The sequence below is a fragment of the Balaenoptera physalus genome, assembly GCF_965194825.1.
Source record: "Balaenoptera physalus genome assembly, chromosome: 2".
Lineage (NCBI taxonomy): Eukaryota > Metazoa > Chordata > Mammalia > Artiodactyla > Balaenopteridae > Balaenoptera > Balaenoptera physalus.
This window is the reverse complement of record NC_138883.1, coordinates 97,521,209-97,547,394: the sequence shown is the minus strand read 5'-3', so window position 1 is coordinate 97,547,394 and position 26,186 is coordinate 97,521,209. Positions and strand designations below refer to the sequence as shown.

At 38.2% G+C, this 26,186-nt stretch overlaps 1 protein-coding gene across 3 annotated transcripts in view; it reads right to left on the bottom strand.

Moving 5' to 3' along the window:
* TMOD3 (tropomodulin 3) overlaps positions 1 to 26,186 on the bottom strand; it is an 87,022-nt gene that overhangs the window by 9,646 nt on the left and 51,190 nt on the right. For all 3 annotated transcript variants that reach the window (XR_014259152.1, XM_082448031.1, XM_082448032.1), the window contains 4 exons: positions 8,047 to 8,169; positions 6,653 to 6,742; positions 3,299 to 3,429; positions 1,464 to 1,571 (listed from right to left, as the gene is read on the bottom strand). Coding sequence is in view for 2 of the 3 variants with exons in the window: in XM_082448031.1 (XP_082304157.1) it covers positions 1,464 to 1,571; positions 3,299 to 3,429; positions 6,653 to 6,742; positions 8,047 to 8,169 (452 nt within the window). In the remaining variant the exon portion in view is untranslated. The remainder of the gene's footprint in view (positions 1 to 1,463; positions 1,572 to 3,298; positions 3,430 to 6,652; positions 6,743 to 8,046; positions 8,170 to 26,186) is intronic.

Below are 26,186 nucleotides of genomic sequence, written 5' to 3'. Positions count from 1 at the left end.
TTAGTGAGATAGGAAAGAGTGTGAGAGAGGCAGGTATGGGACGGAAGTCAGGAGTTTGGTTTGGGACTTGGGTTTGAGATGTCTGTTAGATACACAAGTAAAGCTGTTAAGCAGTAGCTGGACATGGGTTTGGAGTTGAGGGGAGAGGTATGAACTGGAGATAATAATATTGGGAGTCATCAGCATGCATAGATAATATATAGCAATGAAACAGAATGAGATCACCCGGGAAGTGAGTGCAGATAGAGGAAAGAAGAAGGACTAGAACCAAGCTCTGAGCCATTTAGATGTTTAGATGTTGGGGAGATGAGGAGGAACCAGTGTAGGGACCAGAGAGGAAGGAGGAGAATCAAAGGGAGTGATATCCTCAAAGCCAAGAAGAAAAGGGTTTATACCATGATCAAGTGGGATTTACCCCAGAAACGCAAAGTTGATTTAACATATAAAAATTAATCAATGTGGGACTTCCCTGGTGGCGCAGTGGTTAAGAATCTGCCTGCCAATGCAGGGGACACAGGTTCGATCCCTGGTCCAGGAAGATTCCACATGACACAGAGCAACTAAGCCCGTGTGCCACAACTACTGAGCCTGCGCTCTAGAGCCCGCAAGCCACAACTACTGAAGCCTGCGCTCTAGAGCCCACAAGCCACAACTACTGAGCCCGCGTGCCTAGAGCTCGTGCTCTGCATCAAGAGAAGCCACTGCAATAGAAGCCCGTGCACCGCAACGAAGAGTAGCCCCCGCTCGCCACAACTAGAGAAAGCCCACACACAGCAACGAAGACCCAATGCAGCCAAAAATAAATAAATAAATAAATAATAAAATAAATTATTAAAACAATTAATCAATGTAATACACCATATTAACTGAATAAAGGACCACATGAATAAAACCACATGATCACCTCAACAGACACAGAAAAAGCATTTGATAAAAATTCAACACTATAGATCCATAAATGGAACCCTCTGCAGGTGTTAAAGGAATGATGTAGAACTTTATATGCTGATATGAAAAGATCTCTGAGATATACTGTTAAGTGAAAAATTAAGTTGCAGAACAGCCTACATTGCATGACTCCATTTATGTTTAAAAAATTTCATAGAAAGGAAATACAGAAAAAAATAAACATAAAATGGTAGTAAATAATGTATTGCCTAATAGTGAGTAAACATCAATTGAAAAAAGAGAGTAAATTTTTTTTTTTTTTTTTTTTTTTTTACTGATATTTGCTTTTATTGATTGTTGAACATCATGGTTACTAATTAACAGTTGATCTTACAACACAGAGTTTTGAAACTACATTAAAAAATTATTTTAGTTTTTAAATTTATTTTTTATTGAAGTATAGTTGAATTAAAAGAGAGTAAATCTTGTTCATAAAATCAGTTTAACCACCTTTGTAACATGCCCTGGTATTACATAGCCATAATTTCGGTATCATTAGTAGTTAGCTTACTTACAACAGCAACGGGGTCATTGCTTCGGGTGGCTGCAAGACTGAAATATTTCACATGTGTGTTGGTTTCCAAAGCCTTCGCAAAATCTTTTAGGGTTGGAATTGGGATATTCTTGAAAGACAAAAATGTGAAACATTATTACATTTTAGTTTTCAGGAAATTCAGTCCATTAATCAAATACATCTGTACTTTCTTTTTTGCATTAAAATGTATTCAGAAATTATGTAACATACAACCGCTGGTCTACAACTGAAAACAAACAACTCAGCCTCCTTCTTACCTCTTTGATTTCTCTATTATGGTACAAACTGTTGGCATAGAGCAGAGCATACATCACCGTTTCTCTAGCATTGAGGTTAAAGAAATTCTCTTTTTAATTATTTGTATTATGAGAAGTCAGCCCTTGAGTACTCAAAGTGGATCCACTTTTCTACAAAGGGAAAGACGTGGGAATCTACTTATGATGATTCCTGAGGCAGATGACATACTGTTTTCAGTCACTCAAGCTGTAAGGTATTAAGAGAGATTAACATTTCTTGAAATGAGGAAAGAGATAGTTTTAGGAGACACTCATCTTTCCCCTTAGTACCAAGACTTCAATTTCCTGTAGGCTGCCTATTTTCAGATTGTTACTATTGATTTAGAGACAGAGATATACGAGAACTGAATTTTTTTAAAAAATAAGAAGATTAGTGATCAACTAGGGATATTAGCTTTCCCCAAGGCTTTCCCCCCTCCACTCACAGGAAGGAACACCCACAAAAAGAGCACAGAGGTCTTATTCCCTAGGTTCTTGTAATTTCCAGATGTTCTCCCTGCCTCCAAGTCAGATAAATCAAGATTTAAAATGAGGAATTTGTAATGAAGCTATTATACAATGGCTAATACGCTAAGAGATCATTTGAGTTTACTCTTTGGTAATTAATTATCCCTATGCCCTCCTAACTCATTTCTTCTTTCTCTACTCCAAGGAAGAGTTGCATTTTAAAAATCCCAATGAGATCCCACAAAGCCCAATTCTTGGTGTTTACTCAAGAGAAATGGAAACATATGTTCATGCAAAAACCTGTATGTGAATGTGTATAGTGGCTTTATTTATAATCATCCCAAACTGGAAGCAACTCATATGTCTATCAACTGGTGAACGGACACACAAACTGCAGCACATCCAGACAAAGGAATGCTCCTCTACAACACAAAGGAGCAAACCACTGACACACACAACAGCATGGAGGAGTCTCAAATGTACTGTGTGAAGTGAAAGAAACCAGACTCAATGGCTACACACTATATGGTTCCATTTATATGAAATTCTGGAGAAGGCAAAACGATAGGGAAAGAAAACAGATCCACGGTTGTCAGGGGCTAGAGCTGGTGGCAGGGAGTGATGACATAGGGGTGTGGCATGTTCTACACCTGACTGTGGTGGTAGTTGTACAACTGTACGCATTTGCTTTAATTCATAGAACTGCACACTAGAAAGGGAGAATTTCACTATATATACCTTATAGCTCAAGAGAGCTGATTAAAAAAACAAAACCTGAAAGGCTATAAAATGCTCCTAAAAGTGGGCAGTACTTTGGGAGCCCGAGAGGTATACTGTGACAGTCTGTAGAGTTTATATTTCTATGTGATAGCCTTTAAAAAGTAAATCAGAAAAATACTATAATACTTTAACTTCTAAAATCGAACGAATCTATGTTAGCATACTACTAGAGGTAAAAACTTTACCATTAAGTAGAAAGGATTAGACTGTATCAAAACTGCCCAGCTCTCATCCTAGATCCAACTGACTCAAAGCAATTCAAAACAACTTTTTGTTTGCTTATCACACCTACCTTTATATTATTCAAATTAACTTCAACAAGACGAACATCATTTTCTTTAATTCTCTGTAAACTCTCTTCAACATTAGTTGGATTTGGGGGCTCATCAAATACTGGAAGAATCTTTTCACCTTTTACCACATCTGTAGCAACAAATGAAAAGAGCAAGAGTGTCACTGGGTTGATACTGTAACAGTGAATGCATATATTAACTTGGAAACACATAGCACACATACACATATTCAGTAGAACTATAAGTTTCTTTCCCCAAATTTCTAAAAAATCCTTTATGTGCTCCCACATAAAGCACTGAAATAAAATTTTACTGAATATAAATACCAAACATAATTCAACATTTAATTTGTTTGCAGTGTATCAGCCTTCAAAAATGAGTATTTTCACTGCCTCTTGCCTCTTAGTGTATTACAAGATATCTTTACCATGAAAATATAGTTGATGACACAAGCTGGTGACCCCCTTTATTTTTAGCAATGTTCAAGATAAAGTTCTAATAGGACAAAATCTAACAACTCATCATTTTCTCTGAGGTTTGACTAGTAATTAATGCAAAGGCAGTAAGAATCAGAGACATGAACAAACACAGCCTCCACAAAGAGTGAGTTGACGGAAGGACACACTGCCTGTTCCTCCCGTGGGGAGTACTACGCAATGAGAAAGGGCAGAGGACTCTATCAGGAAGACGAGTAGAAACAGGGAATGGGGAGACAGAGAAAGGTAATGGTACACGGAAGAACTACTGAGACAGGAATTCCCTGCCCTCCTTCATCCTACAGCCCAATCCTTCACCATTTATACCCACACACATGGCCAGAATACAGCTATTCAAAACTGAAAGAGGACCCAGAAGCCTTGAACCCTCTAGTGAGATGTAAATGCGCTCTGAGGTATGTGTGGAGGTCCATGAATACCTATAACAGATAAACTTTTATGGATGTATTTTCTGGGGAGAACAACTAGAGCATCAGATTCTCAAAGAGGAGAATGACCACAACATTAAGAGCAAGTGACAATGGAAAGACTGACAGGGTCACTGTCTGGCTTAGTTATTCCCTGCTGCCCTCCTCTAGCTTTTAGGAGCAAAACTCACCTTAAGACAAAGTATATTGCTTACTCATCCAATAAATTCCCTCTACGAGTACCTTGTTCTTTTCAAATATCACACACACACACACACACACACACACACACACCCTCCTACACACAGCATCCTGAAGAGATCAGCTCAGACAAAAGTCTGAAAATTAATTTCCTGAGGACAGCTGGAAGATCAGCAAGGCAGTCTTCTTCAAGATGGTAGATCAAGGGGACTGGAGAAAATCTTCCTCACTGAATGGAAAATTCAATGAGCTCTTTCTCAATTCCAAATTTTCTAAAACCAAGAAATTCCTTTTCTTCTCTGCAGAATGCGTATAAAGAGCCTTGCTCTATAATGAAATAATGGATCCAGTCAACAGGATGTGGAAACCATTAAGAAAGGTTCATGGGGAACTTTAATTGGAGGGATCAGGTTGCCAAAATTTGAGTCCACTGATCAATCTTAACACGTTCCGCAAAGAGGAATGACCAGACTTGATATGCTTCCTAATGTGATTCGATCACTATCCAGGAAGCGTTCTTGCCAAAAAAAATTAAAAACTGCACCTGAATTTGATCAAGCTTCTAGAAAACAACAGTTTACAGAAACACAGGAGGTAGAGAGAAACAAGTAAAATGATACTACAAGGTTGCAATCAGCCAAATCCAGAATGTGGAAAATTCTACATGACAACACATTTTCTTCAAGGGATAAATGCTATGAAGAAAGTGGGAAAGAAGTTGAGGAGGAGAACTGTTAAGAAATTAAGAGGAACTTAAACCAAACGACAACCAAATGCAATATGTGACCCTCATCTGGATCCTGATTTGAACAAACCAGCTGTGAAATGACGTTTTTGAGAGAAAATGGGAAATCTGAACATGGACTGGGTATTAGATGATATGAAGGAATTGCTGGTTATTTTTAAGTTTGATCATGGCATTGTGGTTATGTTACAAGAAAAGCCTTTGTGAGAGACACATATGGAAATATTTATGGGTGAAGTAATACAAACAAACAGGATTTGCTTTAAAATATTCCAGGGAAAAGAGTAGAAGGGATGGGAGGGAGGCAGACGGTGGATGAAACCCGGCTGGCATAATGTGCAAAACAGCTGAAGCTGGACGATGGATTTATTATTCCCTCTTCTATAATGTATGCTTGAACATTTCTACAATAGAAAGTTAAAAAAATAGGGGAATGGCCAATTACAGAACATTCATAAAATGGAATGTTATACAGATGTTTGAATGAGGTAAATCTGTATGTACTAACTAGGAAATGTGATATATTGCTAAGTGATATCCTATATAGCATGGATTAAAATCCTCACCACCGATTTCGTGGGATATTGAAGCTAGTTACTTAATCATTCTAAAACCTCAGCTCCTTCAAAGGCATATTAAAGATAATAATAATACTTGTTTCGTAGAACTGTTGTGAGGATTGAGAACAATTTACATTCAAGAGCTGTGCACACAAGAACATGGCCCATGGTAAGCATTCAAAAAAATCAGCCAACAGTATTACTGAAAAATTCAGGGACAAGAAATATCTCTAGTATGATCCCATTTTTGTAAGAAAAAAGACAATTCGTGTATAGCACATATACATATGTAAGTTTATACAAGCATAATACAAAGTCTGGAAGGATATATTCCCAATTGTTAACAGTTAGGGAGGGGGTAGAGGTCGGGTATGGTGAGTAGGAGGCATGACGGTTGTGAGTAGAGACACTTTTACTGCTTACCTTGTCCCCTTAGGTCTTGTTTAAATTTACTACAAAATAGGCATGACTTTGGTGATTTTAAGATGTCTTATAAATAAATTTTTTAAAAAGCTTTGCTTTAGGTTATCTAATACTTAGCATCAGACTAAAAGGTTTAGGGGCTGAATAGTTCTTTGCTTTCTCCTGAATCTGATTTTATAATATACTTTCTTTGTCAGCACTGTTGTGGGTTTCTTGAAAATCAGGAACACTGAAAACAAAATGTCAGTAAAAGCCAAGTATGACCAATTTTTATAGCGTTTACCATTAGTATTATTTAGTGAGGTGAGAGTAGTTCCTATTACATTTGCTGACACATTAAGCATAAAATATTTAATATTCTATTCTCAATGGTTTTCTAGGTCAATACCATCTAACTGGAATCTTAGGTTTCAAGTACATATGCATAACATCTGGTATGCAAATACTGAAGCTATTACATGGAGAAAACAAAACATAATTAACAAAGGATTGGAATTCACAAAGCATTATAAGTACTCACTTGAAAAATGTTCTTGGTCGACACCATTACTACTTCCCACTATATTGCAGAACTGTGTATTCGTTATCAAATTGTGCATCCCAAGAATAGCTATAAATACAGAAAAAGAAAATTATTTTTTTATTTCCATCAATTTTAAACAAAGAATTAATTTTATGCCCCCAAATTTCTATCAACGATTTTAACACTCTCTGGGCTTTTTCCTACTAAATTAAATACACATTTCGTAGCTAAAAAAACAAAAAAGAGAAAACATGATTAAAAACCACCTACAATCTCTTTCTTATCAATACCCTTGTAATTTCTCCCCACATTTCTGAATTTAGACACAGCTGGAGCCAGCTTAACCCTAAACCTAAGTCTATGCTTAGCTCCATCTGGTGGCCAAGAGAGAAAAAGGAAATGATCTATTGTTGCTGTTCACCGTCACAGGGCTTCTCCAAACATAATGAGATAAAAGGCAGATTTTTCAACTTAACCTTAACTCTCATATTAATTTACATTTGTATTTTAGCTAAGAGTAGAATACTAAAAGTATGGTTGAATTCTCATATTTAAGATTAAAGTAGCATCCCTCAAAAATGACACTTAGGAGGAGAAATAAATTTGGATTTTGATGGCCTTTTGCACAAATAAGGCAGAAGCTACAGTATGCCTTTGGCCCATTCCACTCTGAGGAATGTACCATTTACAAATCCATTAGCCCTCAGCCCCTCCCCAGGGAATAAGATACCTGCTCTAGCTGTGGTACCACACCTTGACTGTCCCTTCCCTGGGTCCTTCCCAAAGAACCATCACTGCTCCTTTTAAACATGTTAGTACTTGAAATTATTTGGTACTAACCTTTCCCCATGTGTCATATTTTTCTATCTAGAAAAATGGGTGTGGGTGGAGGCAGCTGGGGGCAGATACTGGTCCAGATAAGAAACTGGTAATGATGAAAATCACAGGGAGGTTTGGAATGTTCCATATATCTTCAGAAAAGTTGGGAAAGTGGTGAGTATAGCTCAGGACTGACTATTTTATCTAATTTCCAATTACCCGTTTCTGGGTCTTCTAATAAAATGGGATAGCAGTAGACCCTGGAGACAGCTTCTAGCTGAGCACCAGCTGATGAAAGATTTTTATAAAGACTTTCAAAGATGGCAAAATGGGAAAAGACATCCAATAATCAATAAATTCCATTAATATAAAAATTTCACCATTAAGAGAATTTAAAGAAACTAAATCCTTTATGTCAGATTTATAGTGTAACAAACAAAGCCAAATGTACGGTTACTTATTCAACAGCACTCTGCTGGGCAAAGCAAGCATTTGTATAGTGTGTATAAGGTGTGTGTTGGTATTTTCCTCCCCTCTATACCATTCACAAATTAATTTGTTTTAGGAGATACCTGCGAGATCACACAATTCTGTATCAGAAGCACTTGTCAAAGCTTCTTCTAGCTCTGGATCAAGAGATACTTTTTCTTCTGTAAAAGTCTGCACAGGTTTCTGCTTAGGGATAAATATCTTCCCTGTAAAATAAAGCAGTTTGTTAGTTTCACTACTACTGCTAGTAACTCACCATTTTATTCTTACAAAAATTATTAGAAGTATGTGCAACTGAAGCTGAAGTAAAAGGTCAAGATTAACATCTACAATAATTTTGTTTCATCTTCGGTATGTATTTATAAGTTTCTAAGGCAACACTTTGGCCATATAAGTTGGAACAAGAAAAAGAAATGAACCGAGAAATTTTCCCATTTGTGAAAGTAAAAATAGGCTCTTTTTGGAGTAATTATGAGTTATTCTACAAATACTAAATCAAAAAATAAATGAATAAAAAAATCTATAAATTAAGGAAAAAACAGAATTCATTTTCTTATTCTTAAGCAAGGAACTGCTACAGTCCCTTGGGGGATGGCAGAGGCAATTCTAATTCCAGAAATTCAAGTTCTAATTGCAAAGAAATTCCAGTATGTCCTGAGTGGTAGTCTGAAACTTTCTGTCACTGTTCATCTAAGCCTCTATGACACTAACAAGGTTACCTGTTAAGAAACTAGTTATTCTAGAAACCTACAGTATTTATTATGTGAAAATCAGTATTTCATTACCGTATGTTCAACGCAAAAATGAAAACATGAAGGGAATGGAAAATGATAATGATATAACTGCAGCACAAGCCAACCAAACAAGAGGTACTTACACATGGTGGGACTGAGTTACCAAGATTGACTCTGGTTTCCCCCCTGAGACAGGTGAAAATTCTAACTAAGTGATCTAGGAAGGCCTATGTGTGGATTCACACAAGCTCCAATTATTTTCTTTTCTATCAGAAAATTACCAGGGAAATGTGTGAGAATATGTGACCTGATGAATCTATGTAGTATTCTATCAAAAGAAATGTTTGTGGGCTTAATAATCAGTATAGTAAATGTTGTACAATTCTTGTTCAAGGTAAATATTAATCAGTGTAATTCATAAGAAATCCTTCCACAACACAGATTGCTCCCAGGAATCTGACCAAAGCTGGTCAGGTATTTTCAGCTAAGCCCATCTAAAAGATTTAATTTCTGATATTATATTTCATTTTTTATTATTTCCACTTGGTTCTTGTTAAAAAAAATTAGTTTCTATCTCTCTGCCAAAATGCCTCATCTCTTCACACATGCCTTGTCCACCAGATTTTCTGAGATTTTTGTCATAAAGTTCCTGACTGATAACACCAATATTTGGGTCATCTCTGGTCTTCTATTGACTGTTTACTTTTCTTGACTATAGGCCACATGTGTCTTAAGATCTCTGACTTCATACTGGGCATTTTTGTACAAAAGTATAGCAGAGACTAAAGGAAGTGACATTTATTCCTAGAAAGGAATGTGCCACTCAGGTCAGTGCTGAAGTAACATGCTCTACAGTTGAGCTGAATCTGGGCTTTTTGTTGCAACGTTAGTTTGATTCACTTCCTCACTGGCTTCAAACATTTTGAGGACAGGATCAGGACTTAATCTTCAGCAAGGCCTAGGATTAGAACTCTGGTGAGGTTCTGGAGATCTCCTGAGCTGCCACTGCCTACTGTTTTGAACTGTAAAGTAGCAACATTGCTCCTGATGTGTAGTCCTGGCTGCCAGATTTCTAGGAGCTCTGTTTTGCAGTTCCACCCCCCACTTTCCCACTTTTTGGGCCTTGGCAGATCTTTCAGCCCGACGCTTATGTTGTCTGCTCTACACTTTGTGAAGTGGGAGATGGCCTGAAAGGGATTTCTCTCAGCTCTCCTGTCTCTCTCTCAATCTCCCGAGCTAAAAACCTATGCCTCAGGAATCTTCTCTCAGCTCTGCTTCACTGCCTCGGTTCTTGGAGTAGAATCCCTAGCACTAAATGAAGACCTGAAGCAAAGAACTGGAGGGTCATGCAGTCTCACCCTATCTCTAGGGCTGCACTGTTCAGTATGATATGTTCAATACGGTATGTGACTATTTAAGTTTAAATTAGTTAAAATTAAAAATTCAGTCTCTCAGTTACACTAGCCACGTTTGGCTAGTAGCTACCACACTGGTTAGCACAGATACTGACCATTCCCACCATGGCATAAAGTTCTAGCGGACAGTGCTGCTCTAGGGCTCCTGTGATTTCTAATCTACCGTGCTGGCCCATACACTGCCATTAAAAGCTTAAAAGTTAGGCTGACTTCTCCTTACTCCTCTCTACGGTAGTTTCCTCCTTTTCCCGATATTTCAGTCAGGAAAGAACGCAGAATGGATCACCTCTTTTTTTTTTTTTTTTTTGGATCACCTCTCTGATGGAGGGCTTGCCACTTTCTGTGAGTCACTAAGATTTGTGTCTTCAAGCTTTCTGATTTTTTTTTTTTAACTATGATTAATGTAGCGTATATTGCTTGTTTTGGTGAGAATAAGAAGTCTCTTGCAACTTCCTACATCTGAATCAGAAGTCTTTCTAGGCAAGTATTTTCTTATTTAAAAAATGGCACTTGGCCAATCTACAATGTATTTATATTAGTAAGGATGCTTTTAACTGCATATAACAAAATCCCCAATTTAAAGTGGTTTAAACTGGTGCTTCTCAAGCTTTAATGTGCATGTCATCTACCTAGTGGTCTTATTAAAGTGCAGATTCTGATGCAGGAGGTCTAACATGAGCTCTAAGAATCTGTATTTCTAGCCAGCCTCCCAGGTGGTGCTGATACCGCTGATGCACAGATCACTCTCAAAGCAGCAAGGGTTTAAACAATAAGTATTTTTTATCTCACTTAATAACTCCACAGGTAGGTGGCTGAAGGATTGGTTCAGCAGCTCAATGTTGACATCAAAGATCCAGGCTCTATTTTTCTCTTTGTCTGTAACTAGCATGGAAGCCTTTGTTCTCAGGCCATTAGTCTCAAGATGACCTTTGTAATAGTACGCATCACATCCTCATGCGGCAAGGTCAGGGCAGGAAGGAAGGGCACTTTCTCAACTGCTGACTTTTATAAGGAAAACTGTCCAATAGATTTCTTCTCTGGTCTCACTGACCAGCACCGGGTCACATGTCCATGCCCCACCTGCAAGGGTAGCTTGAAAAGCAAGGATCTGGCCTTTTCAGTCTATTTCAGAGATGGATTCTGCCAGTAAGGAAGAAGGAATTTCTGAATGGTTGTTAAATAGAAAACTACCACATTTGTCCCAGTACTGAACCAGATGAAGTACACTTCTGTGCTCCCTTAATTCCCTGAACATTTCACTGTGGCTACACTTACTCATTTTGCATGTTTGTCTGTCCTCTGTGAGCATTTCAATGTTCTGTTCCATCCTTACATTTCCATCCCTACAATTCCATCCCTACCTTGTCTGTCCTCTGTGAGCTTTTCAATGTTCTGTTCCATCCCTACATTTCCTAGCTCACAGCAGGCAATCCAATTTGTTGAATAAATAATCTGGTGATCACCTCAGCTCAACTACCTCATTGTATAAAGTATAATATAAATACCCTGGTTCAAAGTTACACAGCAGAGTTAGCACTAGAACACAGGTTCCCAAACTCTCAACCCAGTAATTTTCCCAATAAACTGGTGGCTTTCAAACTTAACTCTTTAGCAGTGGACTTTTCAACTCAAACAAATGCTTATCTGTATGGTGGTACGTAACTGATCTTCTTAGTACCAAACTTTGGAGTTCTGGTGATTATTAGATAATCTTTTATCATTAGTTCACAGACAAAGGCAAATACAAATCATTACATTCTGATAATTCCTTAATACTTTTCACAGTGGCTGATATAACAAAGTGGCATACAATTCAGATGGCATGCCTTTAATTGCCATTTCAGGATAATTACATTTTCCTGAGCAAAATCTTACCGGCACTTTCAGGTGTCTATCTCCGTGGCTAATGTTGGCTGCACAATGGAGTCACCTGGAAAATTTTAATAAATTCTGATGTCCAAGTCCCACCCCCAGAGATTCTGATTTAACTGGTCTGATGTGCTGTATGGGACATCTGGATTTTCAAAAGCTCTCTAGGAATTCTAATGCATAGTAGCCAAGGTCAAGAAACATTGGATTATGGTATTCACTTAGTAAAAAAAACTATATAAACTATCAAAAAGCTGCCTATGTCTTATTCTAGGGACCAACGGCATCTAAAGCGTTATAAAAATCTAAAATGTTTATTTTTGTAATCCTCATCCACAGTCCATAGAGGCATTATTCTTTTTCTTTTTCTTTTTTTTTGCAGAAGGGAGTTCCAATCCCCCATCAGCACGTTCTTTCTTTCTTTTCTTTTTTTTTTTATGTTTATTTATTTATTTATTTGGTTGCACCAGGTCTTAGTTGTGGCAGGCAGGCTCCTTAGTTGCAGCTCACTAGCTCCTTAGTTGTGGCATGCAAACTCTTAGTTGCAGCATGCATGTGGGATCTAGTTCCCTGGCCAGGGATCGAACCCAGGCCCCCTGCACTGGGAGTGTTGAGTCTTAACCACTGCGCCACCAGGGAAGTCCCGAGGCATTATTCTTATCTAATTTTTCCCCATACATAAACTTTTGCTAATACTTACAAATACAAAATGGATCTCATCAGAAAAAAACAACAAAGCAAAACAAAACTTCCAAGGGCTTATGGAAATTCTGTGACACAGAATTTTGCTCTATTTATACAGCTGTGAAATAATTTGGTACCTCTTCTGATACTCCTCTTTACAATTTCTCTGTATGTAGAGATTTTTGTTGCAGAGGTATGTAGATTATACAGTATTGTGTTTTTAACAATACAAAAAGTAATCACTTCATATTTCTTCATGATTAGTTTAACATGAATACACTGTAAGAATTATACTTTAATGCGTATATATAAAATCTTGTTATAGAAAATTAAAAGTAAAGAAAATTACTTTTGTAAGAAAGGATAAAATAGGCAGAACTTAAGTTTAGTATTATGAATACAGTACTTAAGCGGTTCTCCTCAAACTCTTTAAAGACTTAATCCCTTAAACAAATCTCAGCTATTTGCAGAAAGTGACAAGGTGATTCTAAAATTCATGTGGGAATCCAAGAGACCCAGAATAGCCAAACAATCTTGAAAAAGAAGAACAGCTGAAGGACTCACACTTCCCAATTTCAAAACTTAATACAAGACCTCGCTGGTGACGCAGTGATTAGGAATCCCCCTGCCAGTGCAGGGGACACAGTTTCAGTCTCTGGTCTGGGAAGATCCCACGTGCCATGGAGCAACTAAGCCCGTGCACCACAACTACTGAGTCTGCGCTCTAGAGCCCACAAGCCACAACTGCTGAAGCTTGCGCGCCTAGAGCCCATGCTCGGCAACAAGAGAAGCCACCACGATGAGAAGCCCACGCACCGCAACAAAGAGTAGCTCCCGCTCGCCGCAACTAGAGAAAGCCCGCACGCAGCAATGAAGACCCAACGCAGCCAAAAGTAAATAAATAAATAAAAATTAAAAAAAAAAACTAAATACAAAGTTATTGTAATCAAGATAGTGTTATGGTGTACAAGGAAAGACATTTACATCAATGAAATAGAATTGAGAACCCAGAAATAAACTCATATTTACGGTCAATTGAATTTCTACAAGGATACCAAGACAATTCGACTGAGCAAGAGTTGTCTTTTCAACAAATAGTACTTGGACAGTTGGATAGCTATATGCAAAAGAATGAAGTTGGACCCCTATATTTCATACCATACACAAATATTAACTCAAAATGAATTACAGACCTAAATGTAAGAGCTAAAACTACAACTCAGAAAAAAAAAACCTAAGAGTAAATCTCCATGGCCTTGAGTTAGGGAATGATTTTTTAGATATAACAACAAAAGTACAAACAACAGGACTTCCCTGGTGGCGCAGTGGTTAAGAATCTGCCTGCCAGCTCTATTAACAATAGCCAGGACATGGAAGCAACCTAAGTGTGCGTCAACAGATGAATGGATAAAGAAGATGTGGTACATATATACAATGACATATTACTCAGCCATAAAAAGAAACGAAATTGAGTTACTTGTAGTGAGGTGGATGGACCTAGAGTCTGTCATACAGAGTGAAGTAAGTCAGAAAGAGAAAAACAAATACCGTATGCTAACACATATATATGGAATCTAAGGAAAAACAAAAGGTCATGAAGAACCTAGGGGCAAGATGGGAATAAAGACGCAGACCTACTAGAGAATGGACTTGAGGATATGGGGAGGGGGAAGGGTAAGCTGGGACAAAGTGAGAGTGGCATGGACATATATACACTACCAAATGTAAACCAGATAGCTAGTGGGAAGCAGCCGCATAGCACAGGGAGATCAGTTCGGTGCTTTGTAACCACCTAGAGGGGTGGGATAGGGAGGGTGGGAGGGAGACGCAAGAGGGAAGAGATATGGGGATATATGTATATGTATAACCGATTCACTTTGTTATAAAGCAGAAACTAACAAACCATTGTAAAGCAAATATACTCCAATAAAGATGTTAAAAAAACCCCAAAACAACAACAAAAAAAAACAAAGAAATAAATAAAAAATAAAAAGAACCCACCTGCCAGTGCAGGGGACACAGGTTCGATCCCTGCTCCAGGAAGATCCCACATGCTACGGAGCAACTAAACCTGTGTGCCACAACTACTGAAGCCTGTGCACCTAGAGCCCGCGCTCCACAACAAGAGAAGCCACCGCAATGAGATGCCCACGCACCGCAATGAAAAGAGTAGCCCCTGCTCCCCGCAACTAGAGAAAAAGCCTGTGCGCAGGAACAAAGACCCAATGCATCCAAAATAAATAAATAAATAAAATTTAAAAGGTTATTGTAAAACAAAAAAAAGTACAAACAACAAAAGAAAAAATAGATAAATTGAACTATATCAAAATCTAAAATTTTGTGGGGCAGTGATACCACCAAGAAAATGAAAAGACAAGCTACAGAATGAGAGAAAAAAGTTTTCAAATCATATATTTGATAAGAAACATATCTAGAATATATAAAAAGTGTTTATCAATAATAAATCAAATATTTTGATTGACTGACAAAAATCAGTAATAAAAAGACATCCCAATTTAAAAATAGGCAAAGGATTTGAAGAGACATTTATCCAAAGAAGACATAAGATGTCTAAGAGCACATGAAAAAATGCTCAATACCATTAGTCATTAGGGAAATGCAAATCAAAACCACAATGTATGTTATCACTTCACACCTACTAAGATGGCTATAAGCAAAACGACAGACAAGAGTTGGCCAGGATGTGGAGAAATCGGAACCCTAATACATTGCTGGTGGGAATGTAAAATGGTGCAGCCACTTTGGAAAACAATTTGGCAGTTGTTCAAATTGTTAAAAAAGTTACTAAGTGACCCAGCAATTCCACTAGTAGGTATACATAGCAACTTGTACACAAGTGTTCACAGTAGCATTATTCATAATAGCTAAAAAGTGGAAACAATCCAAATGTCCATCAACTGACAAATGGAGAAACAAAGTGTGTGTTTTCATACAATGAAATATTATTCATCCATAAAAAGGAATAAAACACTGAAACATGCTAAAACACAGATGAAACTCCCAAACACTAGGCTAAGTGAAGGAAGTCAGTCATAAATACATATTGTATGATTCCATTTATTTGAAATGTCCAGAATAGGCAAATTTAGAGAGAAAAAGTTGATGAGTGGTTTTCTGGGGCTGGACAATAGAGTGAGGAATGGAGACTATTCAGAGGTACAGGGTTTCCTTTTGGGATGATAAAAATGTTCTAAACTTAAGATTATGGTGATAGTTATACAACTCTGTGAATGTACTAAAAACCATTGAATTGTACACTTTAAATGGGTAAATTTTATGATGTGGGTTGCACCTTAAACACATTCAGCCAGATACTGTTTGTGCTTCTTAGTTAAAATCAGCTGTTCTCTGAGAAATACACAATTAGCAAACTGCTTGATTGATTCCATATTAACAGAAAACGCGTTTCTAAACATGTGTGTTAATTTAAATTAGTCTCATATAAATTAGATTTGTTACAAATCTTAATTACTAAGAGATGCTGATAAATAGATCTCCATTATAATGGTTAATGTGATTTGTGCCCTCAATGTCTTGCAAGATGAGTGAAATGTTCAGCTTTTATTTGATGTATAGGTATTGAGTAGGGTGTGTGTGTGTGTGTGTGTGTGTGTGTGTGTGTGTGTGTGTTTTTGCAGAGGGTAGGGAAATGTGTAAATTTGATACTGCTTTTATCCAAAACCATCTGTTAACAAAATTAGTACACCATTTTTTTATGATCATCTTTCTTCTGATATGTTTTTATAAAAATCATAGATTATTCTTTATAGAAATTTCAGTCTCATTCTGATAAAATGATTTAACATATATAAAGCAACTGGTATACAGTAAATGCAATAGACACATGTTAATTATTTATTCTTATTTTCTCTGGAATTTCTTGCATGTGTACGTGAGAGACACAGAGCGTTTTCCAAAACAACCCAGGAGGACTGAAAACCATAAAGTCCCAAGTATCTATATCAGTGATTCTTTTTTTAAAATTTATTCATTCATTCATTTATTTATAGCTGAGTTGGGTCTTTGTTGCTGCGCACGGGCTTTCTCTAGTTGTGGCGAGCGGGGGCTACTCTTCGTTGCAGTGCGCGGGCTTCTCATTGCAGTGGCTTCTCTTATTGCGGAGCACGGGCTCTAGGCGTGCGGGCTTCAGTAGTTGTGCCTCACTGGCTCTAGAGCGCAGGCTCAGTAGTTGTGGCACACGGGCTTAGTTGCTTCACGGCGTGTGGGATCTTCCCGGACCAGGGCTTGAACCCATGTCCCGTGCATTGGCAGGTGGCTTCTTAAGCATTGCGCCACCAAGGAAGCCCTATATCAGTGATTCCTAAACTCAGAAAATGAAGACTGACTAGGCATGGATATTTTTGAAAAAGCTCCCTACATGATTCTGATTTTTACCTACTCATGTTGATAAAGTGCTAATCTGTATAATTACAGCTCTGAAAAGATTAGGATGAGTACTACTGTACTGATCTAATTTTACTTTTCCTCTCCTTGAAATATGGTCAAAAAGCTCTGACTTATAACTTTTAATATTTGTATTTATTTGAAATAACATAATGTCTTAAAAAATGGTTAATTCACTTCTATTCTTCAGTACACAGCATTCTATCTAAATACCTTATTTAACAAAGCAACATCTAAAACTGGATTTTTTAAAGACTGAAATTACAGTTCTTTACATTGTAGCAAAATATGAAAATAAGCAATGACAAGATCAGAAAAAAATCTCTCAGACAAGTATGAAAAGATAGGCTTGCCACCCCCAAATGAAACAAAACAAAAACAGGGCAATGACTCTTGGTTGCTAAGAATGCTGAAAGAGTTCAGTAATGTTTCTGTAACTACAAAATGGCAGCTAAGGAAATAGAAGAAACCAAGATAAGAATTCATATAATGGTAGCTTAAATGCATGGCATTAATCCAAACCTGTGTTTGTGCCAAGAGGAGAAAAAAAAAAAAAAGGAATATCTTGCCAAGATCCTTGTTATTGTTCTAAAATAAGTAAGATACTATGAACCATGTTAACAATTCTATGGCCAGGACCTTTCTTCACAAGTCCTCATCTCTTTTGCTCTGATATCAAGTCACAGCTACCACAATGTTAAGAATGATCTGGGCTTCCCTGGTGGCGCAGTGGTTAAGAATCTGCCTGCTAATGCAGGGGACACGGGTTCGAGCCCTGGTCTGGGAAGATCCCACATGCCGCGGAGCAACTCGGCCCGTGAGCCACAACTGCTGAGCCTGCGCGTCTGGAGCCTGTGCTCCGCAACAAGAGAGGCCGCGATAGTGAGAGGCCCGCGCACCGTGATGAAGAGTGGCCCCCACTTGCCGCAACTGGAGAAAGCCCTCGCACAGAAAACGACCCAACACAGCCAAAAGTAAATAAATAAATAAATTAAATTAAAAAAAAAAAAAAAAAAGAAAGAATGATCTTAGTCATGGTCCCATCCTTGCTAAGTATATAAAATGTACAATAACTAGAAACAGAGGAGTCTCCTAGTTATTTCATTTCTACAGAGGTGAAAGGCCCTAGCTAATTTTACTATGTGCATGTTTATAAGCTACCTTGTTCCAGAAAAGATTTAAGGGAACTAGGCCACTATAATCTCCACAGGGGGCTTTGGGATATCCTTTTGACAGGAAGTGCACAAACCTCAACTCAACCAAACCAAAGGATGAGGGAGCAGATACTGGAAAGGCATTTTTGGTTTGACCCAACAGCACACATGACACCTGCTCAATACTACAATATGATCACCAATAAATGCTTCTTTATTCAACAAATGTTTAGAGAGCTTGTATATACTAGATAATGAGCTAGAAAGATAGCATAAGGAAAATGAAATATGAGATTCTTTACTTTGAGGAGCTTATACTCTAGGTGGGGAAACAGGATATCTATTGTATACGATTCTGGAGACTTCCACTTCTGGCCAAGATGGAGTAATAGGGTCAGGATTTACCCATGACTGAAACAACCCCAAAATGGACAAAATATAAGAAAGTTTACAAGACGCTGATCATCAGGCAAAAAAGAACAGTGATTCCTGAGAGATGAGAAACAAAGTGAGCTCCATGACTGCCCAGGTTACTGCCTGGAGAAAAGTGTCCAGGCTGCAGCACGGGGAACAGAACCCAGGCAGAGCCTGGGGAACTATCTGAACCAAAGAGACACAGCTGAGGTCCAGAAAGATGAGGGCAGCCAGCGTTTATAGAACAGAGTGCCAGAGAGGACAGAGTTACACAGACAGCGCACTCCGGAGATCTGCAGAGGGCTGCCTTTTAGCGTTCAGCAGAGTACAGATCAGCACACGTGTATGATGAAACTACCTTGGGCCAAGGAAAAAAAACATCTGAAAAAATTAGAAATAACAGTGCACAGGCTCATGCAGGGCTGGGAATAGAATGTGCTCCCACCAGCCAGACTGGAAAACCTCATAATTCACAGTGCACTGGGTAGGGAACTCAGGAGAGTCTTGCCTCAGTAGTGGAGAAATAATGAGCCCTAGACCAAACACTGCTCCAGTCCCACCTAACAAATCTGAAAAGCAAGACCCTAAAGGAGCAAATGATCAAATTGTTTCCAAGTAACTAAATCTTGTCTCAGAATGAAACTCAAGACTATTTATAGGGGTATCAAAATATCCAGCACCCAAAAAGCTAAAATTCATAATGTCTGGTATCCAATAAAAATTTACCAGCATGCAAAGAAGCAGGGAAATTCGACCCATAAGGAAGAGAAAAAAAAAATCAATATATCAAAACTGACTTAGCAATGACAGATGATAAAGTCAGCAGGTAAGGATATTAAAACAGTTATTATAATTATATTCCATATGTTCAAAATGTTATATAGAGACATGGAAGATATGAAACAAAAAAAAAAAAAAAGGAGGAAAGAGAACAAAGAACTGATGGGACAAACAGAAAAAATATACTATGTTAAAACTAATCTAAAGAAAGCAAGATTGGTTATATTAATATCAGACAAAGTAGATTTCAAAGCAAAGAATATTACCAGGGATAAAGAAGGTCATTCCATAATGACAAAATGGGCAATGCATCAAGAGGATATACAAGCTTAAATCAACTAAAAAGAAAAAACATGGGGGGAGGAGTCAAGATGGTGGTGTGGGAGGACGGGGAGTTAGCGTCTCCCCACAACTAGGGCACGTGCCGGCCGCTGATGGAGGACTCTAACCCCCAAGGAGACAGGAGGAACCCCAGAGTGAACTGGTAGGATGTAGGGGGACCGAGAGGGTAGGAGAAGTAGAGGCCAGACAAGATCGGCACCCCTGAAGCCAGAGAGATTAGGAGAGGCAGGTGGGAGGGACTCTCCGGGAAGAGCAGGAGAGGAGTGGAGGGTGATTGCCTGGACCACTGGGACTGGGGAGCCTGCTGAGCTCCCAAGCCGGCTCCCCACCTTTCCAAAGCCCCCTCCAGGCCACATGGGTCCTGGGGGCATAGGAGGGAGGCCAGGGAGATCAGGAGACGCAGGCGGGAGGGGCCCTCCCACACCCCAGACCGGAGGAGCAGGAGAGGAGAGGAGGGCATTTGCCCCACCCACTCGAGCCCAGGAAGCCTGCTGGGCTCCCAGGTGAGGTCCCCTGCCCTCTTGAGACTGGGACCCTTCTGTTCCTTGAGCCTAAGCCCCACCCCACACAGCCCCCAGGGCCTTTTCCAGTGCTGTGTGTCCTGAGCATTGGCCCTGCCCACCACCCAAACCTCACCCTTGCTTAGGCCCTGCTCTCCACAGCCAAGGCCTTCCCCCCCTCCTTTTATTTATTATTATTTTTCTTTTCCCTCCTCCTCTTTTTTTACTATTGTGGTACTATGTACCTTCCACTTGTTGATTCATCTGTATTTCTATTTTTACATTCTTTCTAACATATCTGTTAGTTTCCTAGTCTAATTTTTTTTTTGTTATTGTTCTCTTTTTTTTTTGCCACCCCACATGGCTCACAGGATCTTGATTTGCTAGCACGGGGTCGGGTGGAAGCTCCTGCAGTGGGAGCTCTGAGTCTGAACCACTGGACTAACAGACACCTTCAGACCCCAGGGAATATTCATCAGAGTGAGGTCTCACAGAGTTCCTCATCTCAGCACCAAGACCCAGCTCTACCCAATAGCCTACAAACTCCAGTGTTGGATCAGGCCAAACAACCAGTAAAACAGGAACACAATCCCACTCATAAAAAAAAAAAAAAAAGAGATGGCAAAAAAATATGTCACAGATGAAGGAGCAAGGTAAAAACCTACAAGACCAAACAAATGACAAGGAAACAGGCAATCTACCTGAAAAAGAATTCATAGTAATGATAGTAAAGATGATCCAGAATCTCAGAAATAGAATGGAAGCATGGATTGAGAAAATACATGAAATGTTTAACAAAGATCTAGAAGAACTAAAGAACAAACAAACAGATGAACAACACCATAACTGAAATGAAAAATACACTAGAAGGAATCAATAACAGAATAACGGAGGCAGAAGAACGAATAAGTGAGCTGGAAGACAAAATGGTGGAAATAAATGCCGAGGCGCAGAATAAAGAAAAAAGAATGAAAAGAACTGAAGACAATCTCAGAGACCTCTGGGACAACACTAAATGCACCAACATTCGAATTATAGGGGTCCCAGAAGAGGAAGAGAAAAAGAAAGGGTCTGAAAAAATATTTGAAGAGATTAAAGTGGAAAATTTCTCTAATATGGGAAAGGAAATAGTCACCCAAGTCCAGGAAGCACAGAGAGTCCCATACAGGGTAAACCCTAGGAAAAACACACCAAGACACATATTAATCAAACTAACAAAAATTAAATTCAAAGAAAAAATATTAAAAGCAGCAAGGGAAAAACAAAAAATACACACAAAGGAATCCCCATAAGGTTATCAGCTGATTTTTCAGTGGAAACTCTGCAGGCCAGAAGGGAGTAGCAGGATATACTTAAAGTGATGAAAGAGAAAAACCTACAACCAAGATTACTCTACCCAGCAAGGATCTCATTCAGATTCGATGGAGAAGTCAAAAGCTTTTCAGACAAACAACAGCTAAGAGAATTCAGCACCACCAAACCAGCTTTACAACACATGCTAAAGAAACTTCTCTAAGCGGGAAACACAAGAGAAGAAAAAGACCCACAAAAACAAACCCAAAACAATTAAGAAAATGTAACAGGAACATACATATCAATAATAACCTTGAATGTAAGTGGATTAAATGTCCCAACCAAAAGACACAGACCGGCTGAATGGATACAAAAACAAGACCCATATATATGCTATCTACAAAAGACCCACTTCAGAACTAGGGACACATACAGACTGAAAGTGAAGGGATGGAAAAAGATATTCCATGCAAATGGAAATCAAAAGAAAGCTGGAGTAGCAATACTCGTATCAGATAAAATAGACTTTAAAATAAAAACTGTTACAAGAGATAAGGAGGGACACTACATAATGATCAAGGGATCAATCCAAGAAGAAGATATAACAATTATAAATGTTTATGCAACCAACAAAGGAGCACCTCAAAACATAAGGTAAATGCTAACAACCATGAAAGGAGAAATCGACAGTAATGCAATAATAGTAGGGGACTTTAACACCCCACTTACACCAATGGACAGATCATCCAAACAGAAAATAAATAAGGAAACACAAGCTTTAAATGACACAACAGACCAGATAGATCTAATTGATATTTACAGAACATTCCACCCAAAAGTGGCAGAATACACTTTCTTCTCAACTGCACATGGAACATTCTCCAGGACAGATCACATCTTGGGTCATAAATCAAGCCTCAGAAAATTTAAGAAAATTGAAATTGTAGCAAGCATCTTTTCTGACCACGATGCTATGAGATTGGAAATCAATTACAGGAAGAAGACTGTAAAAAACACAAATACATGGAGGCTAAACAGTGCGCTACTAAATAACCAAGAGATTACTGAAGAAATGAAAGAAGAAATAAAAAAATACGTGGAAACAAATGACAACAAAAACACAGCAACCCAAACTGTATGGGATGCAGCAAAAGCAGTTCTAAGAGGAAAGTTTATAGCAATTCAATCTCACCTCAAGAAACAAGAAAAATCTCAAATAAACAATCTAACTCCACACTTAAAACAACTAGAGAAAGAAGAACAAAGAAAACCCAAAGTCAGTAGAAGGAAAGAAATCATAAAGATCAGAGCAGAAATAAATGAAATAAAATGAAGAAAACAATAGCAAAGATCAATAAAACTAACAGCTGGTTCTTTGAGAGGATAAACAAAATTGATAAACCCTTAGCCAGACACATCAAGAAAAAAAGGGAGAGGACGCAAATCAATAAAATTAGAAATGAAAAAGGAGAAATCACAACTGACACTGCAGAAATACAAAGGATTATAAGAGACTACTACAAACAACTCTATGCCGATAAAATGGACAACAACGAAGAAATGGACAAATTCTTGGAAAGGTACAATTTTCCAAGACTGAACCAGGAAGAATTAGAAAATATAAACAGACCTATCACAAGTATTGAAATTGAAACTGTAATTAAAAATCTTCCAACAAACAAAAGTCCAGGACGAGATGGCTTCACGGGCGAATTCTATCAAACGTTTAGAGAAGAGCTAACACCAATCCTTCTCAAACTCTTCCAAAAAATTGCAGAGGGAGAAACACTCCCAAATTCATTCTACAAAGCCACCATCACCCTGATACCAAAACCAGAAAAAGATATCACACAAAAAAGAAAATTATAGACCAATATCAATGATGAACATAGATGCAAAAATCCTGAACAAAATACTAGTAAACAGAATCCAACAGCACATTAAAAGGATCATACACCATGATCAAGTGGGATTTATCCCAGGGATGCAAGGATTCTTCAATATATTCAAATCAATCAATGTGATACACCACATTTACAAATTAAGGAATAAAAACCATATGATCATCTCAATAGATGCAGAAAAAGCTTTCAACAAAATTCAACACCCATTTATGATTAAAACTCTCCAGAAAATGGGCTTAGAGGGAAACTACCTCAACATAATAAAGGCCATATATGACAAACTAACAGCAAGCATCATTCTCAATGGTGAAAAACGGAAAGCATTTCCACTAGGATTAGGAATAAGACAAGGATGTCCACTCTCGCCACTATTATTCAACATAGTTTTGGAAGTCTTAGCCATGGCAATCAGAAAAGAAAAAGAAATAAAAGGAATACAAATTGGAAAAGAAGATGTAAGACTGCCACTGTTTGCCGATGACATGATGTTATATGTAGAAAATCCTAAAGATGCCACCAGAAAACTACTAGAACTAATCAATGAATTTGGTAAAGTTGCAGGATACAAAATTAATGCACAGAAATCTCTGGCATTCCTATACACCAACAACGAAAAATCAGAAAGAGAAATTAAGGAAACACTCCCATTTACCACTGCAACAAAAAGAATGAAATACCTAGGAATAAACCTGCCTAAGGAGGCGAAAGACTTGTACTCAGAAAACTATAAAACACTGATGAAAGAAATCAAAGATGACATAAACAGATGGAGAAATATACCATGTTCTTGGATTGGAAGAATCAATATTGTGAAAATGACTATACTACAATATACAGATTCAATGCAATCCCTATCAAACTACCAATGGCATTCTTCACAGAAGTAGAACAAAAAATCTTACAATTCATATGGAAACACAAAAGACCCTGAATAGCCAAAGCAATCTTGAGAAAGAAAAACGGAGTTGGAGGAATCAGGCTCCCCAACTTCAAACTATACCACAAAGCTACAGTAATCAAGACAGTATGGTACTGCCACAAAAACAGAAAGATAGATCAGTGGTACAGGATAGAATGCCCAGAGATAAACCCACACACATATGGGCACCTAATTTATGACAAAGGAGGCAAGAACATACAATGGAGAAAAGACAGCCTCTTCAATAAGTGGTGCTGGGAAAACTGGACAGCTACATGTAAAAGAATAAAATTAGAACACTACCTAACACCATACACAAAAATAAACTCCAAATGGATTAAAGACTTAAATGTAAGACCAGACACTATAAAACTCTTAGAGGAAAACATAGGAAAAACACTCTTTGACATAAACCACAGCAAGATCTTTTTAGACCCACCTCCTAGAGTAACGGAAATAAAAACAAAAATAAACAAATGGGACCTAATTAAACTTAAAAGCTTTTGCACAGCAAAGAAAACCATAAACAAAACAAAAAGACAACCCTCAGCATGGGAGAAAATATTTGCAAATGAAACAACAGATAAAGGATTAATCTCCAAAATATACAAACAGCTCATGGAGCTCAATGTCAAATAAACAAACAGTCCAGTTAAAAAATGGACAGAAGACCTAAATAGACATTTTACCAAGGAAGACATACAGATGGCCAAGAGGAACACGAAAAGATGCTCAACATCACTAATAATTATAGAAATGCAAATCAAAACTACAATGAGGTATCACCTCACACCAGTCAGAATGGCCACTATCAAAAAAGCTAGAAACAATAAATGCTGGAAAGGGTGTAGTGAAAAGGGAACCCTCCTACACTGTTGGTGGGAATGTAAACTGATACAACTACTATGGAAGATAGTACGGAGGTTCCTTAAAAAACTAAAAACAGAACTACCATATGACCCAGCAATCCCACTACTGCGCGTATACCCTGAGAAAACCATAATTCAAAAAGAGACGTGGACCACAATGTTCACTGCAGCACTATTTACAATAGCCAGGTCATGGAAGCAACCTAAGTGTCCATCGACAGATGAATGGATAAAGAAGATGTGGCACATATATCCAGTGGAATATTACTCAGCCATAAAAAGAAACGAAATTGAGTTATTAGTAGTGAGGTGGATGGACCTAGAGTCTGTCATAAAGAGTGAAGTAAGTCAGAAAGAGAAAAACAAATACCGTATGCTAACGTATATATATGGAATCTAAAAAAAAAAGTACTGATGAACCTAGTTGCTGGGCAGGAATAAAGAGGTAGACATAGAGAATGGACTTGATGACATGGGGTGGGAGGGCAAAGCTGGGGCAAAGTGAGAGTAGCATCAACATATATACACTACCGAATGTAAAATAGTTGGCTGGTGGGAAGCAGCAGCAAAGCATGGGAGATCGGTTTGATGCTCTGCGATGACCTAGAGGGATGGGATAGGGAGGATGGGAGGGAGGCTCATGAGGGAGGGGATATGGGGACATGTGTATGCATATGGCTGATTCGCTTTGTTGTGCAACAGCAACTAACACTAACACGGTACTGTGAGGCAATTATACTCCAATAAAGATCTATTAAAAAAGAAGAAAAGAAAAAACCTAATAACACAGCCTCACAGTGTATGATTCTGGAACAATTAAAATCAAAATTCTGTGGTATGCAAATTATATACAGGCATGTTGGCGGGAAAGGAATATCCAGAGTGGGTATGTTTATACGGGAAAGTTTCCCATAAAACATG